Source organism: Acinonyx jubatus, chromosome A3 (genome assembly GCF_027475565.1).
Source record: "Acinonyx jubatus isolate Ajub_Pintada_27869175 chromosome A3, VMU_Ajub_asm_v1.0, whole genome shotgun sequence".
Lineage (NCBI taxonomy): Eukaryota > Metazoa > Chordata > Mammalia > Carnivora > Felidae > Acinonyx > Acinonyx jubatus.
Window position 1 is genome coordinate 47,286,756 of NC_069388.1, and position 17,916 is coordinate 47,304,671.

At 40.4% G+C, this 17,916-nt stretch overlaps 1 protein-coding gene across 8 annotated transcripts in view; it reads right to left on the reverse strand.

Moving 5' to 3' along the window:
• Positions 1-510: 510 nt before the first annotated feature.
• NAPB (NSF attachment protein beta) overlaps positions 511-17,916 on the reverse strand; it is a 40,801-nt gene continuing 23,395 nt past the window's right edge. For 5 of the 8 annotated variants that reach the window (XM_015061666.3, XM_015061668.3, XM_015061670.3 and 2 more), the window contains 6 exons: positions 13,504-13,559; positions 13,247-13,331; positions 5,969-6,073; positions 4,921-4,989; positions 4,500-4,550; positions 511-3,508 (listed from right to left, as the gene is read on the reverse strand). In XM_015061666.3, coding sequence (XP_014917152.1) covers positions 3,398-3,508; positions 4,500-4,550; positions 4,921-4,989; positions 5,969-6,073; positions 13,247-13,331; positions 13,504-13,559 — 477 coding nt within the window. In that variant the 3' untranslated portion in view covers positions 511-3,397. The remainder of the gene's footprint in view (positions 3,509-4,499; positions 4,551-4,920; positions 4,990-5,968; positions 6,074-13,246; positions 13,332-13,503; positions 13,560-17,916) is intronic. The other 3 variants (XM_053200314.1, XM_053200313.1, XM_053200316.1) reach the window with 3 other exon arrangements.

Below are 17,916 nucleotides of genomic sequence, written 5' to 3' on the forward strand. Positions count from 1 at the left end.
CCCCAAGGGCATCCTCTTACTCCCCAGAACTTGAGGCCCGAGTGGCCCATGGGCTTGCTCCTCCCCAGGAGCATGTGTTGTCCCTGTATAGACATTTGCAGAGTGACATGAACACCCACACTGCACAGAGGTGAGGGGCTTCAGAGTTCCTCACCTCCCCCAACAACAGTCTTCTAGGAACCTGCTCTCCCTGCACTTGGCAAGTGACTGTGGCCTAAAGGGATGCCGGCAGGAGTCCTTCCCCTGGCAGCCAGAGGGATGGTACCATGCAAATCCAGGGACTGCATCTACAGGCTGAAACCAGGGCTGCTGCCGAAGCCTCGGCTGGCAGAGATGCCCCAGGGCAGCAGACCTCCACCAAATGAGGGAGGTTGGGCAGAGCCCAACTCGTGTTTGGATGGAAATTCAAAGAGCTTAGAGAATATTAATGCCCATTACCTTAACCTTAATGGGAACAACTTCAAGGAAATGAAGTTTGATTTAAATTTATCTAGAAAAGATCCATCAAAGTATTCATAATTTCCACTTTATTTTCTGTACAGGGTGATGTAAAACATACACACTCTTTCTGCTAAGGTGGAGTGATGGTCACACGGTTAGTTTTCATAATATAATCCTCCACCCGAGCGCTCAAGGGAGGAGACCCCGCGATGGCCGGCTCAGCACGTGGTGGCGGGAGCCTGCTCTGGTCCACAGCTCGCACTGTGGGCAGGCGGGTCGCGGGTGGCATGCCGTGCTGCCGGGTCCTCTGACGGAAGCCACAAAGGTTTGCATTTGGACATTTTAAATGCACAGTATCAGAGGATACAATAAATGCACACACTTTGGTTACAGGGATGTCATCACGCACGGTCACAACTGTGCAAAAATACTGTTTTCAAATCATTAAATAAAAAAAGGAGGAACTCACATAAGCTATATAAAAATGTTGCCACAAAAAGCAAAGCTTTCCTGTGAGAAATTGTGACTGACTCGGACTATGAACTAACCCCTGATCTGCTAAAATACAAGAGCTGGAACATAAATACTCATTATATTTTGTTCATAAAGAATATTCTGTAACCCCTGAAAACTAACTCGGGCCTCAGTCATGGTACTACCCGACGTTGATGGGACATTTCAAAAGAAGGAAGTTTGGATAATGTTAACAGGACTGTTCTCATTTTCCTTTTATTTTCTGGCAGTTCTGTTCTAGCCATTACAATTATTTTAACTCTTTTCATGTAAATATTAAACACAGAAAATTAACTCAGCCACTGATCCCCGTTTACTTCAATAAAAATAAGCAACTCTCCAACTGTTTTCACAAACCACACCACTTCCTCAGACAGGGCTTGTAGGGGGCATGAGCGCAGAGAAAGGAATTGCCTTAAGAGAAATCATCTTGTTCTTACTTCAAGTGGTCAGGCCAGAAGGTCCTTTCAACAAGTGAAACAAACCTTCACACTAGTGATTAAACAAGCACCTGGCAGGTAGGATTTAAATGCTCTCCAGGTGGGACAGACTCACAGCCTGAGGACACAGGCTAGGAAAGCACTCACCATGCCTCACTTTCACACAAGTGCATTCAGCTGGCTGTGGAACAGACTGAGCATAGGAAACCACTCTGTGCAAATCATTTCTTCATAAGAGATTCCAATAGGAAGTGAAGAAAGTAGCAAATGGGTCATGTTCTCAATTGTACCGTAAGTGATAGCCCTCTTTCTTCTAAGAATTCCAGACCTTTGGAGGAAGGAAGGAACACTCATCAGATTTCAGGGCCAAAGGCAAGAGTGTACCATGGCTTCTGACCTTCCTCTCTAGCCATCACTGACCTTCCTCCCCACCAGGCTACCTTGCACAGGTGACCCCACAACTGCAGCCAGGAAATCCTCAGCCACCTGAAGGACAGCCTCCACCACCAGGACTCAGCTGGCCCTTTCCAACTTCCTTTCTTGCTATGTTCTCCTTCATCCCAGCCCAACCTGCTTACCACCCCCATGCCTTCCTTCTCTCTCAGCCCCTGGACTGGCCACACCCTCTACTTCTGCCCAGCCAAAACCTACCAATCCCAGCTGAGGGACATCTAAAAATGAAAACACCCTTCAAATTCCAGTTACTATCTGACCTAACATGGGGAATTTCATTATCTGTATTTAATGACAGCAGCATAATTTAGAAAGACCCCTAAACTAGTCTAGGAACAAATGCATATCAAACTTAAGTCATTTAAGCATAAGAATACGCACAGAGAAGATTCAGGAAATGAGAGCATGTCTAAAGCCACAGAATGTAAGCTTATAAGTCATTAGAGCACATATTATGTAAACCAAAATGATACAACTAAATTAAAATATACAAGCTCAAACAACTCCATCAACCGAGAGGCAAATCGATCCTCCTCAGAAGCTGGTTGGCCTTCTTCCCTAACTGGACACACAGTAAACCCCTGTACCTGTACTTACCCCACCTAACCCAACACATTCAACAAATGGGTAAAACAATGACTGTTCTCTCAAGCTCTGACCTAGATAAACCCCAGCTCCGATGAGGAATCACATGGCGGGGGCACAACAGGCACCGTCTCAACGTGGGCAAGTATCTGAACATGAAAATAAAAGGGACATGCCAATTGAATCACATTTATGTGAATATAAAGAAAGGATTCCACCCCAACAAAAAGTGGAAACAAATTCCAGGAAAAGGAAAAATTGTTTCTTATAGATCTTACATGTGTGAGTGAGTACAAATTGGTCAAACTCACCCTGACATCCACCCATACACGTAAGCAAGCCCTGCCAGGAAGCTCCCTTTTCTCACAACGTAAGTCAGCGCTGCTGACAGACCCTGGATGTTCTGAATTTCCGCATGCACATCAGCAAATACAACAATATAAAAAGCAAACACACTGGTCACTAGCACCATCATAAGAATCACAACAACAAATAAACAATTTCTAATAAGTGAAGTCATAAAACTCATCCCTAACAGCCATCCTGAACTAAACATGTACATTTAGAGAATACATCCAGGTATGAATTTATAGAAAACAGGCAAAGCATCTATTACCATGATTAGGTTTGGTACTCCAGTCCAAGAAAATGACATAAAAATACGTGGCAAAGTTAAACATGGGCTCTGCAAATATCAAAATGATAGGAATAAGATTGTGAAGTGGTTCTCAAAAAACCGTGGGGGCTCCAGTGAGCATGGAATAGCCTATCACACCTACGAAATGCACAGGACCTTCCCAGCTGTCTGCTTCACAAAGACAAACACAGGGAGCTTACACATACACACACACATGGTTTGGCTCATATGCAAAGAATTAAGCCATTAAATGGGCATCCCATAAAGATCATGTGGCCCTAACATGAAACTAAAGAGGAGTCAGCTGCATGCCACAAAGACATAATGTTCACTTTAGGTCCCCGTCTCCTTCTCCATCCCCTTGGATGGACTTTTTGATACGAAGCAACATGGTCGTAAGCCACTGATCCAAGCGAGATATTGAGTCAAATTCCTTCACCTAGTTTAAAGAAAGAGGAACAGGAATTATTCCATGGAAATACAACCAAACACACAAAAAAATAATGCCCCAGGTTGTTTAAATATTTCCAGTGATAATCCTCCAACTTTTTTTCATTTAAACCTTTCATTCCAGTTTATAACTTTCATCTTTAAAAATAGTATGTTTTTTCATTATCCTGGGACTATTTTGGTGGAGCTAGCGACAAATTCCTGTGCTTTTTTATACTGCTCTGTATGCTAACATGCTAAACTCCTAACCACCTTTATAATTGGAAGAGCATACGTCAAGTCACAAAGGAAATGAGACTGTGTATAAGAAGAAAATGTGGAAAATTACTGGTGTTGCATGCATGAATGTGCTTGCAGACACAGAACATGTGAAAGCAGAATCCCTTTAACTCATTTCAACGCATTACCAAAGAGTGATATCTCAACAGCATGTGATGGTTTGGTAGCAAAAGTTAAATGGGAAAATATTCCTTTCTACTATCACTTCAAAGCCATGATGAATAAATTAATGGAGGATACTGAGAAATCTGCTGGATTCTAAACACAAGATGGCAAAAGATGGGAAAATAGAAAACTAATGAGCACAAAAAAAAGTCTTCCATTTTTTTATTCCAAGAATATAGCAAGCTCTCACTGCTTTGTTTTTATATTTTAAGCTATATTTAACTGATTTTACTTTAGTTATTTATGGATCAGGTATTTTCAAAGGAAAACATAAAAATAGCAAAGTGTAACAGTTTATGATACTCTCTCTTAAATTTGTCTCCCAGCTAAAGTCAGCATGGCTAAGGGAACTAATTGTAAAGGTTTGTGGGATATATAAAACATGACCTTTGGAAAATACAACTTGGGTATATTGGATAAATGTTCAAACAAATGTTCCCCAATCCCCGTTCCAAAGCATTTATACAAGAAAAGGAAAAGAAGTTTCTGTAATTTAAACTTCAAAGAATGTACTGTATCCCAAACACATAACTTACTGCTTCAGTGTAAGCTTCACTGTTCTGTTCTTCATGAGCTTCTAGAAGTTTCTGGTAGTGTAAGTATGGAAAGGTTAGTTTGATAGGCTAAACAGTTCCACCCATGAATAGATACTTCAAATATAGAAATAGCCTTAGTATCACATTAACTGATGTTGCCAAACACCTTACAGAATTGAGGAAATACTCAAATGTAAGCCAAGAGCTACCCTAAGGCAGGGACCCAGTTTTTGGGCTAACATTTCCGAGCTGCCTGGGTTAGAACACAATGCTTCCGTCCTTGACTCTGGTGGCATTTGAGACCCACTCTGCAAAGGCAGGAGAATGCCAGCGCTCCTCACAGAATTAGAACTTCACTTCAGATCCAATCCCACCTGACAGCAAAGACTGTTTTTCTTCTTCAAATTGTGATGTTACTTACTTTCAATAACTTACATTCTCTTGAATCAGTAAAGGCTGGAAACATTTCCTCATACTTCTCAAGAGCAAGCTAAAAGAGAAAAACACTTGTTAATGTGTGACTTGCTGAATCAGGAAATAAAGCACTTTCTACCTGAACATCCTAGTCCTTCAGTAAGATCTACCTGAAGCCTACTTAGATGTATAACAAGTATGCTGTTACACTATCAGAACAGGAAACCTATTCAATCTGAATTACCAACTTCAATTATGAATACATTTCTAAACTAATTTTTCTGAATTAGGTTGCTGTAGAGATGACAATGTGGACCAAATCAAATTCTTTTTATTAGTTTATTTTTGAGAGGCAGAGAGAGAGAGAGACAGAGTGTGAGTGGGGGAGGAGGTAGATAGAGAGGAAGACACAGAATCCGAAGCAGGCTCCAGGCTCTGAGCTGTCAGCACAGAGCCCGATGCGGGGCCTAAACTCACAAACCGTGAGATCATGACCTGAGCTGAAGCCGGGCACTCAACTGACTGAGCCACCCAGGCGCCCCACCAAATCTAATTCTTAAAAACAAACAGACAAGGTGTCCATTTCCATCCACTACACTGTCCAGATTGCAAATAAATCCCAGTGAGACCTTGGCTGGAGGCTGGAAGGAAGGACGCCTCCCTTTCAGTGGCTTTACTTCTGCCCTCCCACCTCCAGAAGGACACAGCAAGGATGCCCAAATCTCTGCCTCCTGTCTCCCCAATCCCCGTTCCAAATTGATTTTGGACTTTGAAAGTAAGGATGTTATTCTACTTTTACTTTTTCCCCCTTAACCCCCTAATTTCTTTAAAGTAAAACCACTGAAGGGAATGTGACTACTAGTTTGGCAGCCGTAACAAGATTACAACTGGGATGCACAGCACAGTATCAGCATTATTATTATTATATTAATGAGGGCAGCTTGGTCTTGTTACAACCACTATCACTCAGTGAAGCACACCACGAACGACAGGGGGCTGGAGGCTTGTTCTCATGGGTGAAGTGCAGCAGAAACTGGCACTGCAGGCCTCCTTACCTTGGCATTCAGCTCATCTACTATGAAGTGACAGAGGGCTGCTTTAAAGAAGTAGTCCTTTGCACTGTACTTCAACAAAGGATTATCCATAGTGTTTGCCCCAACCTAGGAACAGAAAGCAGAATTAGATTTCAAAGGTTTGCCTTCCTATTAGGCAAACTGATCCTCATCTGCCCTTTAGAAGACACTTGTTTTATCTTACTTACATCAGTTTAGCCATAGATACATCCTTTTAACCCAGTATCACACACTAGGAAATTCTACTAGACAAGAAATGGAATTTAATACATAAAGTGCTAACCTGTTAAAAATGACCCAGAAGACTATTACTTTCAGGAAGATGGAATAGACATTATTTTTCTCCATCCCTCCTGCTAAGTGCAACTAAAAGCCCCATTTTATATAAAACCAACACAAGGAGACTGAAAGGAGGAGACACGCGGAAAACACAGCACGAGTTCCCTGGGTTTTCTTTTTCTTTCATAGATCCTGGACTTGGAACAAAAAGTTAGCAACCCATAAATGCCACACTAGATGCAGCAGAGAGAGAGAGAGAGAGAGAGAGAGAATATACAGAAGTTTGCTTTGTCTAGCTGAAAGACCAGGAAAGGGGGAGCCTAGCAAGACAGAAAAGTTTAGGAAGTTACTGCTCTACTCCAAATACCACAGAAAACTGTGGCTCCACCCCCATTCACTTCAGCAAAGACCCCAGACATAGCTAAGATGTCCATCCTTCTGAGACTGCAAGGGAGATCCCCAAAGCCCTGCCCCCTGCCTAGGTGGCTTCACAAAGGCCCAGTAGGGAACCAAGCCTTCATCCCCACCAGCTAGTAGTGGCCCATCCTTCACCCCTGCTTCGAGGCAGTGGAGACCTGGAGACCTCCTGGGGAGCCTGGGCCTCACTTCCACCCAGTAGGAAGGAGGGAGGGGTCATCCCCCATCTCCCAGCAGGTGAGATGTCAGAAGAGGCCTATGGAGGCTTAAAACTTCCACCACCACCTGGCAGAGCAACCCCAATATAGTATTGGTGGCCGCCTCCACCCAGCAACAGTAGTGAGGGCCCAGACATTAATGGAGGCCGAGTGGGGGCTGAGCTTCAAGCTCCAGCCAGCGGCAGTGAAGCGACAGGCCCCTACTGCAACCAGAGCAGGGTCACAGGACACTAGCTGAGAGGAAAGGTTTAAATAGGTTCCAGTCCAGTTGTCAACAGTAACTCACTCACAACACCAAAAAAGGAGATCTTAACCTGAATGGAAAACAACAACCAAAAGATGACAGCTTTGAGGGGATAGAATTGTTAGAATTACACAACAAAGATTTAAAAGGAGCCCTAATAAAAATGCTTCAAGCAGCAATTACAAAATAATGCTTAAAACTAAAGATAAAACAGAAAGCATCAACAAAGAAAAAGAAATTTCTAGCAGAAAAAAAAAATCCATAAGATATTAAAAAAAAAAAAAAGTAGAAATTTCAGAACTGAAAAACACAATAACCAGTATAAAAAGTGGATAGGCTCAACAGCAGAATACATGGAAAAGAAGAACCAGTGAACTAATGACAGAAATTAGTAATCAGAAATTACTCAGTTTCAACAACAGAGAGCAGATTGAAAAAAAAAACAAAAAACAAAAAAAAAACCACAAATGAACAGAGTATCTGGGACTATCAGACTATAAAACAAAGTCTAATACTCAAGTTGTCCGAGTCCTGGGAGAAGAGAACAGAGAGAGGGGCTGAAAAAGTACTTGAAGAAATAATGGCTGAAACTTCCTAAATGTGGCAAGAAACATAAACTTACAGACTCAAGACGGTTAGTGAAACCCAAACAGGATGAAAGCAAAAATACCTGGGCCAAGCTGAATAAAATTCTGAAAAACTGAAGCCAAGGACAAAATGTTAAAAGCAGCCAGAAAAAAATGATACCTTATCTACAGGAGAAAAACAACTTGAACGACAGCAGACTTCTCAGAAGTCGTAAGTGGCACATTTTTCAGGTACTAAAGAAATCAATCGTCAACCCAGAGCTGTATACCCTGGGAAAAGATGCTTCAAGAATAAAGGGGAAATGAAAACATTCACAGACGAAGGAACACTAAGAGAATTTGTCACCAGTAAACCTGACCTAAAAAAAATGGCAAAAGGGTATCTGTTCTTTAAATGCAAAGGAAAAAATGAAAGAAGTAATCTTAGAACATCAGACGAAAGAAAGAACATAGTAAGCAAAATATGGGTAATACAATGGGCTTTTCCTGTCTTCTTGGGTTTTTTAAATTATGTTGGACAGTTTAGGTAAAAATTATATCATTGACTGAGGTAGTTCTCAAAGTATGGAGAGAAAATTATAAATTGAATGAAGAGGAGAAAGGGACAGAAAGGAAGGTTTCTATATTTCACTGGAAATAATAAAAATGATGGTACCATTAGCTTGTGATAAATTCTGTACATGGTATACCTAGAACAATCACTAAAAACAGCTACTCAAAGACATTTACTTGAAAACACTATAATCAAGCAACCCACTATAAGTTATGGCAGGACAAAGAAAACAAAAAAAAAAAACCCAAAAAACAGAGCATAAATAGAAAGTAATAAATAAAATGGCAGACTTAATCCTGATATATCAAAAATTACATTAAATGTGAATGCTCCAAGTAAACCAATTAAAAGACAGACATTAGTAGAGTAGATTAAAAAGCATGGCATAACTACATGCTGTCCACAAGAAACTCACTAGATCAATTACGGTAATATAGGCAGGCTGAATGAAAAAGATGGGAAAAGCTATCTCATATAGACATTAACCAAAAGCAAGCTGGAGGCTATATTAATATTAGGTAAAGTAGCCTTCAGAGCAAAGAAAATTAACAGAAACAGAGGAAGACATTATAAAATGATAAGAGTATCAACGTACCAAAAAAACATGGCAATCCTAACCATGTATGCAGCAAACAGAGCTGCAAAATATGCGAAGCAAAGACTGACAGAAATGAAAGAAGAGAGACAAATCCACAATCACAGTTGGAGACTCCAACACTCCACTCTCAACAATGGACAGAAATAGAGTATACAGAAAAACTCAACAACACCATCAACCAAGAAAGTCTAATCAACATTACAGAACATGCCACCAAGCAACAGCAGAACCACAGAACAAATGCCAAGTTAGACCATGTTCTGAGCCATAAAACAACTTTAACAAATTGGTAAGAATTGAAATCACACAGAGTGTGTTCTCCAGCTACAATGGAATCAAACTAGAAATCAACAGAAAGATAAACAGGAAAATCTCCAAACACTTGGTAATTAACCAAAACATTTCTAAATAATCCACGGAAATCAATAAATACAATGAAATAAATAAAACAATTTAACAGAATTGTGAGACACAAAGCATTGTTTAGAGGGGAACGGATAGCACTCAACATGTATACACAACAAAGAGGAAAATCCGTAAGCTCAGCTCCCACCTCAACTCCCTAAAAAAGGAAGAACAAAATAAATCTAAAGACAGTTAGGAGGATGAAATAATAGCATTAGAAATCAAATAAATTGAAAACAGAAAAACAGAGAAAATCACTGAATTCTACCAAATGTTTAAAGAGAGGACATCAATCCCTCACAAATTCTTCCAGAGACGGGAAAATATTTCCCAACTCATTCCATGAGGCCAGTATTACTTTCCTGCCAAAATCAAAGATCTCACAAGAAAATTAAAGAATACAGATTGAAAATCCTCCACAAAATACTAGCAAACGAACTCTGACAACTTTAAAAAGGCTTACACATTATGACTATACAGTAAAAAATTAATTTTGTCCAAAGTGAGGTCTTGCTTTTGTCTGTGGCTCCTGGGAAGTCATCTCTAAGCCCTTGCTTGGAATGTCCTACCTGAAGAGTATTTTTGTTTACCTGAGTGTCTCTGACAATGTGGTTCAGCTCAACATATGGAGGGACTGGAGAATAAGATCAGCCATGTCTATGAGCCACAATAAAAATTCTAGATGCCAAGCGCAGGTGAACTTCTTCCCCTGTTGGTAATACTCCATCCATATTTTCACACATTGTTGCTGGGGGAAGTACTCCACTGGGGAAGGACAATAGGAAGTTCTACACTTGCAACTCTCCTGGACCCTGCTCCTAAGCACCTCTTTCTTTCACTGATTTTAATCTGTATCCTTCTGGTATAATAAACCATAACTGTGGCATAATAGCTTTCACTGAGTCCTATGGGTCCTTCCAGAGAATTATCAAACCTGAAGGTGCCCTTGAAGACCCCCAAACTTTGCAATAATCAAGCAGGATTTATCTGAGGAATGTAAGGTTGGTTCAAAACATGAAAATCCACCAATAAAATACACCACACTAATAAAGAACAAAAACCATATGATCATTTCAACAGAAACAGAAAAAAAGCACTTGACAAAACCCAATATGCTTTGAGGATAAAAACACTCAACAAACTAGGAAGAGAAGGGAACTTCCTCAAACTAATAGAGGGTATCTGCAGAAGACTTACAGCTAACATATTATTTAATGATGGAAGACGAAAAGCTTTCTGTCTAAAATGGGAATAAGACAAGGATATGTGCTCTTGCTACTTATTTACCATTGTTCAGGAGGGTCTAGCCAGGGTAACTAACAAGAAAATAACGTAAAAGGCATCCAGATTTGAAAACAGGTAAAACTATAGCTATCTGTGGATGACATGAATACATGATTTTCTAAAAAGAGATCAAAACAAACAAACAAATAAACAAAAACCCCAAACCCACTAGAGTTAATAAACTAGTTCAGTAAGATTGCAGTATATAAAACTAGCAAATAAATAAAAATAAAACTAGCAATTAACAATCTGAAAGGAAACAGAGAAAACAATTCCATTTACAACAGCATCAAAAAGAATAATATACTTAGCAGTATATGTAACTAAAGAAGCGCAAGGCTTGCGCACTTTTTAAAAACTATAAAATATTATTGAACAAAATTAAAGAAGATCTAAATACATGAAAAGGCACCCTGTATTCAGAGTTTGGAAGATTTAATGATGTTAAGATGTCAATACTTTCCAAATTGGTCTACAGATTCAATGCAATCCCCATCAAATTCCAGCTGGCTTTTTAGCACAGATAAGTTGATCCTAAAATTCATATGGAAATGCTAGGGTCCCTGAATAGCTAAAACAATCTTGAAAAAAAGCAAGAAAAAAAGCTGGAGGACTCACAGTTCCTGATTTCAAAACTACATAATCAAAACAGTGTGACTGATACTGGCAGAAAGACAGACATATAAGGCCAATGGGATAGAAGAGATGGTCAAATAGAATATCCGTTAAATAATTTCCAGTGAGGGGTCCAAGACTACATTCAATGGCAAAAGGACAGTATATTCAACAAACACTGCTGGGAAAACTGAATATCCACAAGCAAAAGAATGAAGGTGGACCCTTACCTAACACTATACACAAAACACTATATACCCATAATGGAAGACCTAAACAGAAGACCTCCAATTATAAAACTCTTACAACAAAACAGGGGAGAAGCTTTCAGGACCCTAGGTTTGGCAATGACTTCTTGAATATGATGTGAAAAACACAGGTAACAACAAAAAAACAGAGAAACTGGATTTCATCAAAGTTAAAAACTACATATCAGAGGACACCAACAACAGAGTAAAAAAAGCAACCCACAGAATGGGAGAAAATATATAAAGAATTTCTAAAATGTAATACAACCCAACTCAAAATCAGGTAAAGGAACTGAACCAACATTTCTCCAATGAAGATAGACAAATGGCCAACAAGCTGGGGTGCCTGGGTGGCTCAGTTGGCTAAGCGTCTGACTTCAGCTCAGGTCATGATCTCACGGCTTGTGGGTTCGAGTCCTGCATTGAGCTCTGTGCTGACAGCTCAGAGCCTGGAGCCTGCTTCGGATTCTGTGTGTGTCTCTCTCTGTTCCTCCCCCACTCATGCTCTCAGCCTGTCTCTCAAAGTAAATAAATAAACATTAAAAAAAATGGCCAACAAGCACATGAAAAGGGTCTCAACATCAATAACCATCAGGGTAACGGAAACCAAAACCACAATGAAGTGTGACTTCATGCTCATTAGGGTAGCTATTATCAAAAACCCAGAAACCAGAAGGCATTGGTGAGGATGTAGAGCAACTGGAACCCGTGCACATTGCTGGTGGGAACGTAAACTGGTGCAGTCACTGTGGAAAAGCTTGGCAGTTCCTCAAAAAGTTAAAAACAGGGGCACCTGCGTGGCTCAGTTGGTTAAGTGTCTGACTCTTGGTTTTGGCCCAGGTCATGATCTCACAATTTGTGAGATGGAGCCCTGCATCGGGCTCTGTGCTGACAGCATGGAACCTGTTTGGCATTCTGTCTCCCCATCTCTCTCTGCCCCTCTCTCGCTTGCACGCTCTCTCTCAAAAAAAAAAAGGTAGAAACAGACTTGCTTCATAAACCAGCAATCCCAATCCTAGGTATATATACAACCAAGGGAACGGCAAACATACCGATACAAAAACATGAACACAAGTTTTCAGAGCAGAATTATTCATAATAGTTCAAGTGAAAAAAGCTCAAATGTTCATTAAGTGATAAACAGGTAAACTAACCACGGAATATTACTCAGCTATGAAAAGTATCATTACACGCTAAAACAAACGTGTTTCAAGGTTTTAAGAACCTTGAAAAAACTATGCTAAGCAAAAGAAGCCAGTCACAAAAGGCCACATTTCCTAGAAGGCCTAGAATAAACAAGTCCACTGAGACAGAAAGTAGAGAGTGGTTTCAGAGACCAAGAGAAGGGGATATAGGAGTGTCTTCTGGGGGATGATGAAAATGATTTGGAATTAGGTACTGGTGATGGTTACACAACTTTGTGAATATACTAAAACCTACTGACTTGTATTCTTTACCAGGATGAATTATATGATGTGTGAATTATATCTTTTTTTTAAATTTTTTTTAACATTTATTCATTTTTGAGACAGAGAGAGACAGAGCATGAACAGGGGAAGGTCAGAGAGAGAGGGAGACACAGAATCTGAAGCAGGCTGCAGGCTCTGAGCTGTCAGCACAGAGCCCGATGTGGGGCTCGAATTCACAGACCGTGAGATCGTGACCTGAGCCGAAGTCAGACGCCCAACCGACTGAGCCACCCAGGTGCCCCAAATTATATCTTGATAAAAAGGAAAATTAAATAAAGTTTAATTAAAAAAAAAGACTCAGAGTGACTTCCACTGTAAGTCGGCAAGACTGCGGCAGCCTCACCTGCTCGTAGATCTCGATGGCTTTCTGGTACTGCTCCAGCTGGGCGGCATACGCTGCCACTTTCAGCAGACACTTGTTAGCTGAACTGCAATCAAGAACCAGAGCAGAGCAAGTAACAATCCAATGGAAAAATGGAAACGTATTCCAGTACACCTTCATTTGGTACAGCCCGATATGCTCACAGAGTATGGTGAAGGTTTTTCTTTTACCACACATAACAAAACCCATTTAATTATATTAAGAAAAACAACACTTGCCTGTTGGATTCTTCCCCTTTGTAATAATCAGCTGATTGTTCATAATGTGCGATAGCCTGAAAAACACAAATGTATTTTACCCAAATTAACTTGTCTGAAGAACTACGTTTAAGAATTACAACTGCATAGGTATTATTCCTATAGCTAAACCTATTTCAACAGCACATCTTTCATAACTTGGCCTCCTTTACTTGAGGAATAGAATATAGCATGCATATCCGGAATACTCACTGTCCACCAAACTTTCTTCTTCCCTTCCTCCAAGGCAAATGCCCAGCTACACTATTTCTCCAGCCCCTACTTGCAGTTCCAGGCAGCTGTGACCTGCTGTTTCCAACAGAATGTAAAGAGACATGCTGTGGGCCTCTACAAGGCTTGCCTCATCCACCTGAACATGTATTCTTCTTCAGGCCTCATCCCTTTCAATGAGCTAGAATGGCAATGACCAAGTTTGGAGTGACAGTGGAAGCCACAAATCGAAGATGGCAGAACTGTCCACCTTGTTCCAAAATAACTACAAAGGGCAGAATGTACCTCAATCACCATGTACCCACTGCTGCCAAAACCGGAACAGCTACGCTGGATGGTTATTTTAGAGACACACAAAGCCCTATTACATTTTAGGTCTACAGCTTGCCTCAGCAGCATAGACTTTCCTCATCAATACCTTAAGTGTCATCTAGAATAATAGTGTTGCCTTCAATCTAAAATGTGTGGTGATGAATTAACAGTCAAGTGGAGAGGAAACAGAGGTTTTAAGCTGGAAAGCTAGAAGCCCTTGTCACGCTGTGGCATAACAGTTAGTGAAATCAAGCATATGACAGCTCAGAAGGCAGAACACATCCCTACTGGATCCAGAAACTCTACAGGAAGAAGCTGTATGGAAAGAGATAGATAATAGTGTGTATTGCTGTTTTCAGCAAAGCTTTGTAAGAGAGAACTCTGGAAATAATTAGCTTGTTTTGTAGGCAATTATGAAAGAAAACAAAGTCCAGTGATAGGGCCTCATACAACTGGAAAGGCCAATGGCTTCTATACCCCAAATGGCAAAAGAGAAGTCTGAACATTTTAAACTAGGGGCCTGGCAAACTTTTCTGTAACAGCCCGGGTTATAAATATTTTAGGCTTTGTGAGTCATATGATGTGTTGCAACAACTTAGTTCTCCTGCGGTACCACAAAAGCAGCCACAAACAGTAAACAAATGAGTGTGTCTATGTTCCAAAAGCTTTATTTATGGACAATTTTAATTTCACATGGTTTTTACATGTTGTGAAGTGCTGTTTTCTGACTAATGATTAAAAAACATGAAAACTATTCTTAACTTGGGTATACACAAACAGGTGGTGGGTTTGTAGACCTCTGCCTTAAATTTCAAGGTTTTCCCAGTAAGCCATAAAGAGGAAGATGGCTGGTATCAGACTACAGGTGCTCCCTTCCCACTAAGCCCATAGCTTCAAGGAAGTCCTACCCAATGACTGAACAGAGAGGCACAAAGACAAGAAAACAGCAAACAGGCTAGGGAACTATGTTAAAGATCACTCTAGCTGTGGTTCCTGGGAGCTGACTGGAAGCAGAAAGACCTGGCCATAAAGCCTCAGCCCCCACCTTCTTGCAGGTACTAGTGTAATGATCAAGACCAACACTGACTTGGTTTACAAGATTTGTTTACCTCTGAGGCCAACATTAGCCATGTCTGGACTGCAGAGCATCATGGACGGTTTGTGAAAAACTGACACTTCTGGGCTTGAATAATTATGTTTTGGGTTCATTTGGTCAGCCTACCCTAACTAATATACTCCCCAAACAAATCTTCTGAGTATTATTTATAACAGGGGCAAAACTGGAAACAATGTAAATGGTTAAATATAATAAACTACTATGCTAAGATTAAGAATAATGACAGAAAGTATCAATACGGAAAGTTCTCCATGAAATATTAAATTAACAAACAGCCATGAAAGAACAGATACATTGCAGTCCTCTTTTCACACATACATAGACACATAGGGAAACCATCTGGAATAGATTCCCTGCACACTTATCAGAGCTGTCACATACACAAATGTGTGGGATGATGTGATGAATATATATGTTCTCCCACTAAAATGTAAGCTCTGTAAGGGCAGGTGTCACCATTATGTCGCTGAACCTAGCAGAGTGTTGATCATATAGTAGGTGCTCAATAAACAGATGCTGAGTAAAGGCAGACTGCATTTCAAGTGATAGCCCCCTACTAAACTACTGCCAACATCTTAATCTGGAATGCCCAGAAAGTGTTTCAGTCAATTCCTAATTAATCGAAAGTAATCTTCTTTGAACTGTTCCCACGCTCTCTAAAAGTATTTAACACAGTTTTCCATTGTAACAGATGGGGTAAAGTATGAGAAATGTGACTGAATCTTTACTAAAGAGTGTCAGATGATATAACCTCAGGGAGTGGGGCCAGGGGGTGGGGGTGGGGACTCTCACTACTTATCTTTCTAGTTCTCACAACACCAGAACTCAATGAACAGTATTGGGTTAACTGTATGCAACTGCGGTTTTGAGGTAAAAATAAGTGGCCAAATATGGACAATTTGGTTTAACCTAATACTTATTAAGTAATGATGCTGGTTCATCAAAATGTAACTGTAAACTACAGCTAGATTCATCACAGTAAAAAGAAATTTAAAGCTTAGTTTTTAATAGTGCTAATTAAGCCAATAATGAAACTTTATAATACTTCCAAGTTTTGACAGAGGTTATAGTTGAAAGCAAATCTTATCAGTGGCTTAACAGAGAAGTTTCAGAGAAAAGAGGTTGGCACAGGTTATCATTGGATGTTCACACCTAGTTTGGAGCTTTAACATGCAGTGAAATTTACCAGTCACAAGTAGACCCTCGCACCTTATAAAATTACCCACTGTTTTTTACAATTTAACAGACCATGATAAATATCAAAAGTAGAAGACAGCCACCAATAATAACTGCACACATAACTATAAACCCAGACACAAAATCATCCTGTTATCCTGTTATTTAAGTAGCCCACCAAAGGAACTACATTCATATTCTTTTTTGGGGAATCTGGTGAAGGTCACAATGCTGGAAAATACATGAATCCTGAAATGAGAGACAACACTCTTTAGGACTGCAGTCCTCATCAGTCTTAAAGCAAATGCAATTTCCACATCTCAAGCTTAAGAGTCCACTTTATAGGTCAACTTAACCTTCAGATGGGATCAACTCTTTTAGAATATATACCTCCAGACAGGACATGAACTTGCCATAGGCACATCCTACATGGTAACCAATAGTATTAAATCATGTTCTCCAGGGGCTGAAACAGAAATGGTCACAATTCCTCTGGGTCATTTAAAAGCCCATTTAAAAAGGACCCATTTATTAGTTTGTTTAATGTTTTATTTCATGAAATCAAAGGAATAATGTGAGCCTTTGAAACTTCACACACCTCATTGGTCACTAGCTAAAGTCTGTGCACGACTTATAGAACATACAGTGGCTTATATTAACAGAGAAGAAATTCATTTGTAATAAATCAAATGTAAGGTACCTTAATAGAACTGATTTTCAAACTTAAATTTCAAGTACTGACCATAATCTGGTGAGTCCAACCAAGGAAGCAAGGGTAATGATTTCTAAACACAGGAAACCAAACATCAGGGAATATGCAAGGTAACCCTCTGTGTGCTGAGTAATATTCTTTTTTTTTTTTTTTAATGTTTTTTTATTTTTGAGAGAGACAGAGCATGACTAGGGGAGGGGCAGAGAGACAGGGAGACACAGAATCCAAAACAGGCTCCAGGCTTTGAGCGGTCAGCACAGAGCCCAACGCAGGGCTTGAATTCACAAGCCATGAGATCATGACCTGAGCTGAAGTTGGACACTTAACCCACTGAGTCACCCAAGTGCCCCATGCTGAGTAGGGTTCTTAAACTGCTTTTAAAAGGGCATGTCACATTAGTGTAGGGAGATGCCACCTGCTGGCCAACTTGCAGAATGGCAGGAGCACCATGAGTTCTGGGGGGATTCAGAAGCTGACAAAACACATTTTTTTTTTAAAAGAAGGAAAACAAGAGAACACTACAGATCATTTTATCCACCCTGAATTTCACAAACGGAGACCCATGTGTGAAGTGGTTGCTCGAGAGCATGCCCTGGCAGCAGAGACGGCACAGTGCTGCAGGCTCCTGTCTCCAGCGTACTCTCCTGACCACCCTGGGAGAAGCCAACGAAGGAGCCTCCGCTGGAAAGATGGTCTGCATGAGTGCTTGTCCCCCTAAGATGATTCAACCTTGGTGAAGAAAGATACTGTGCCCACCCGAGACACCCTGAAAAATAAATATCCCAGCCACACCAGACCCATCTCCTTTCTGTTCCATCACCAATTCTGCAGCAGGGAGCACAGAAGG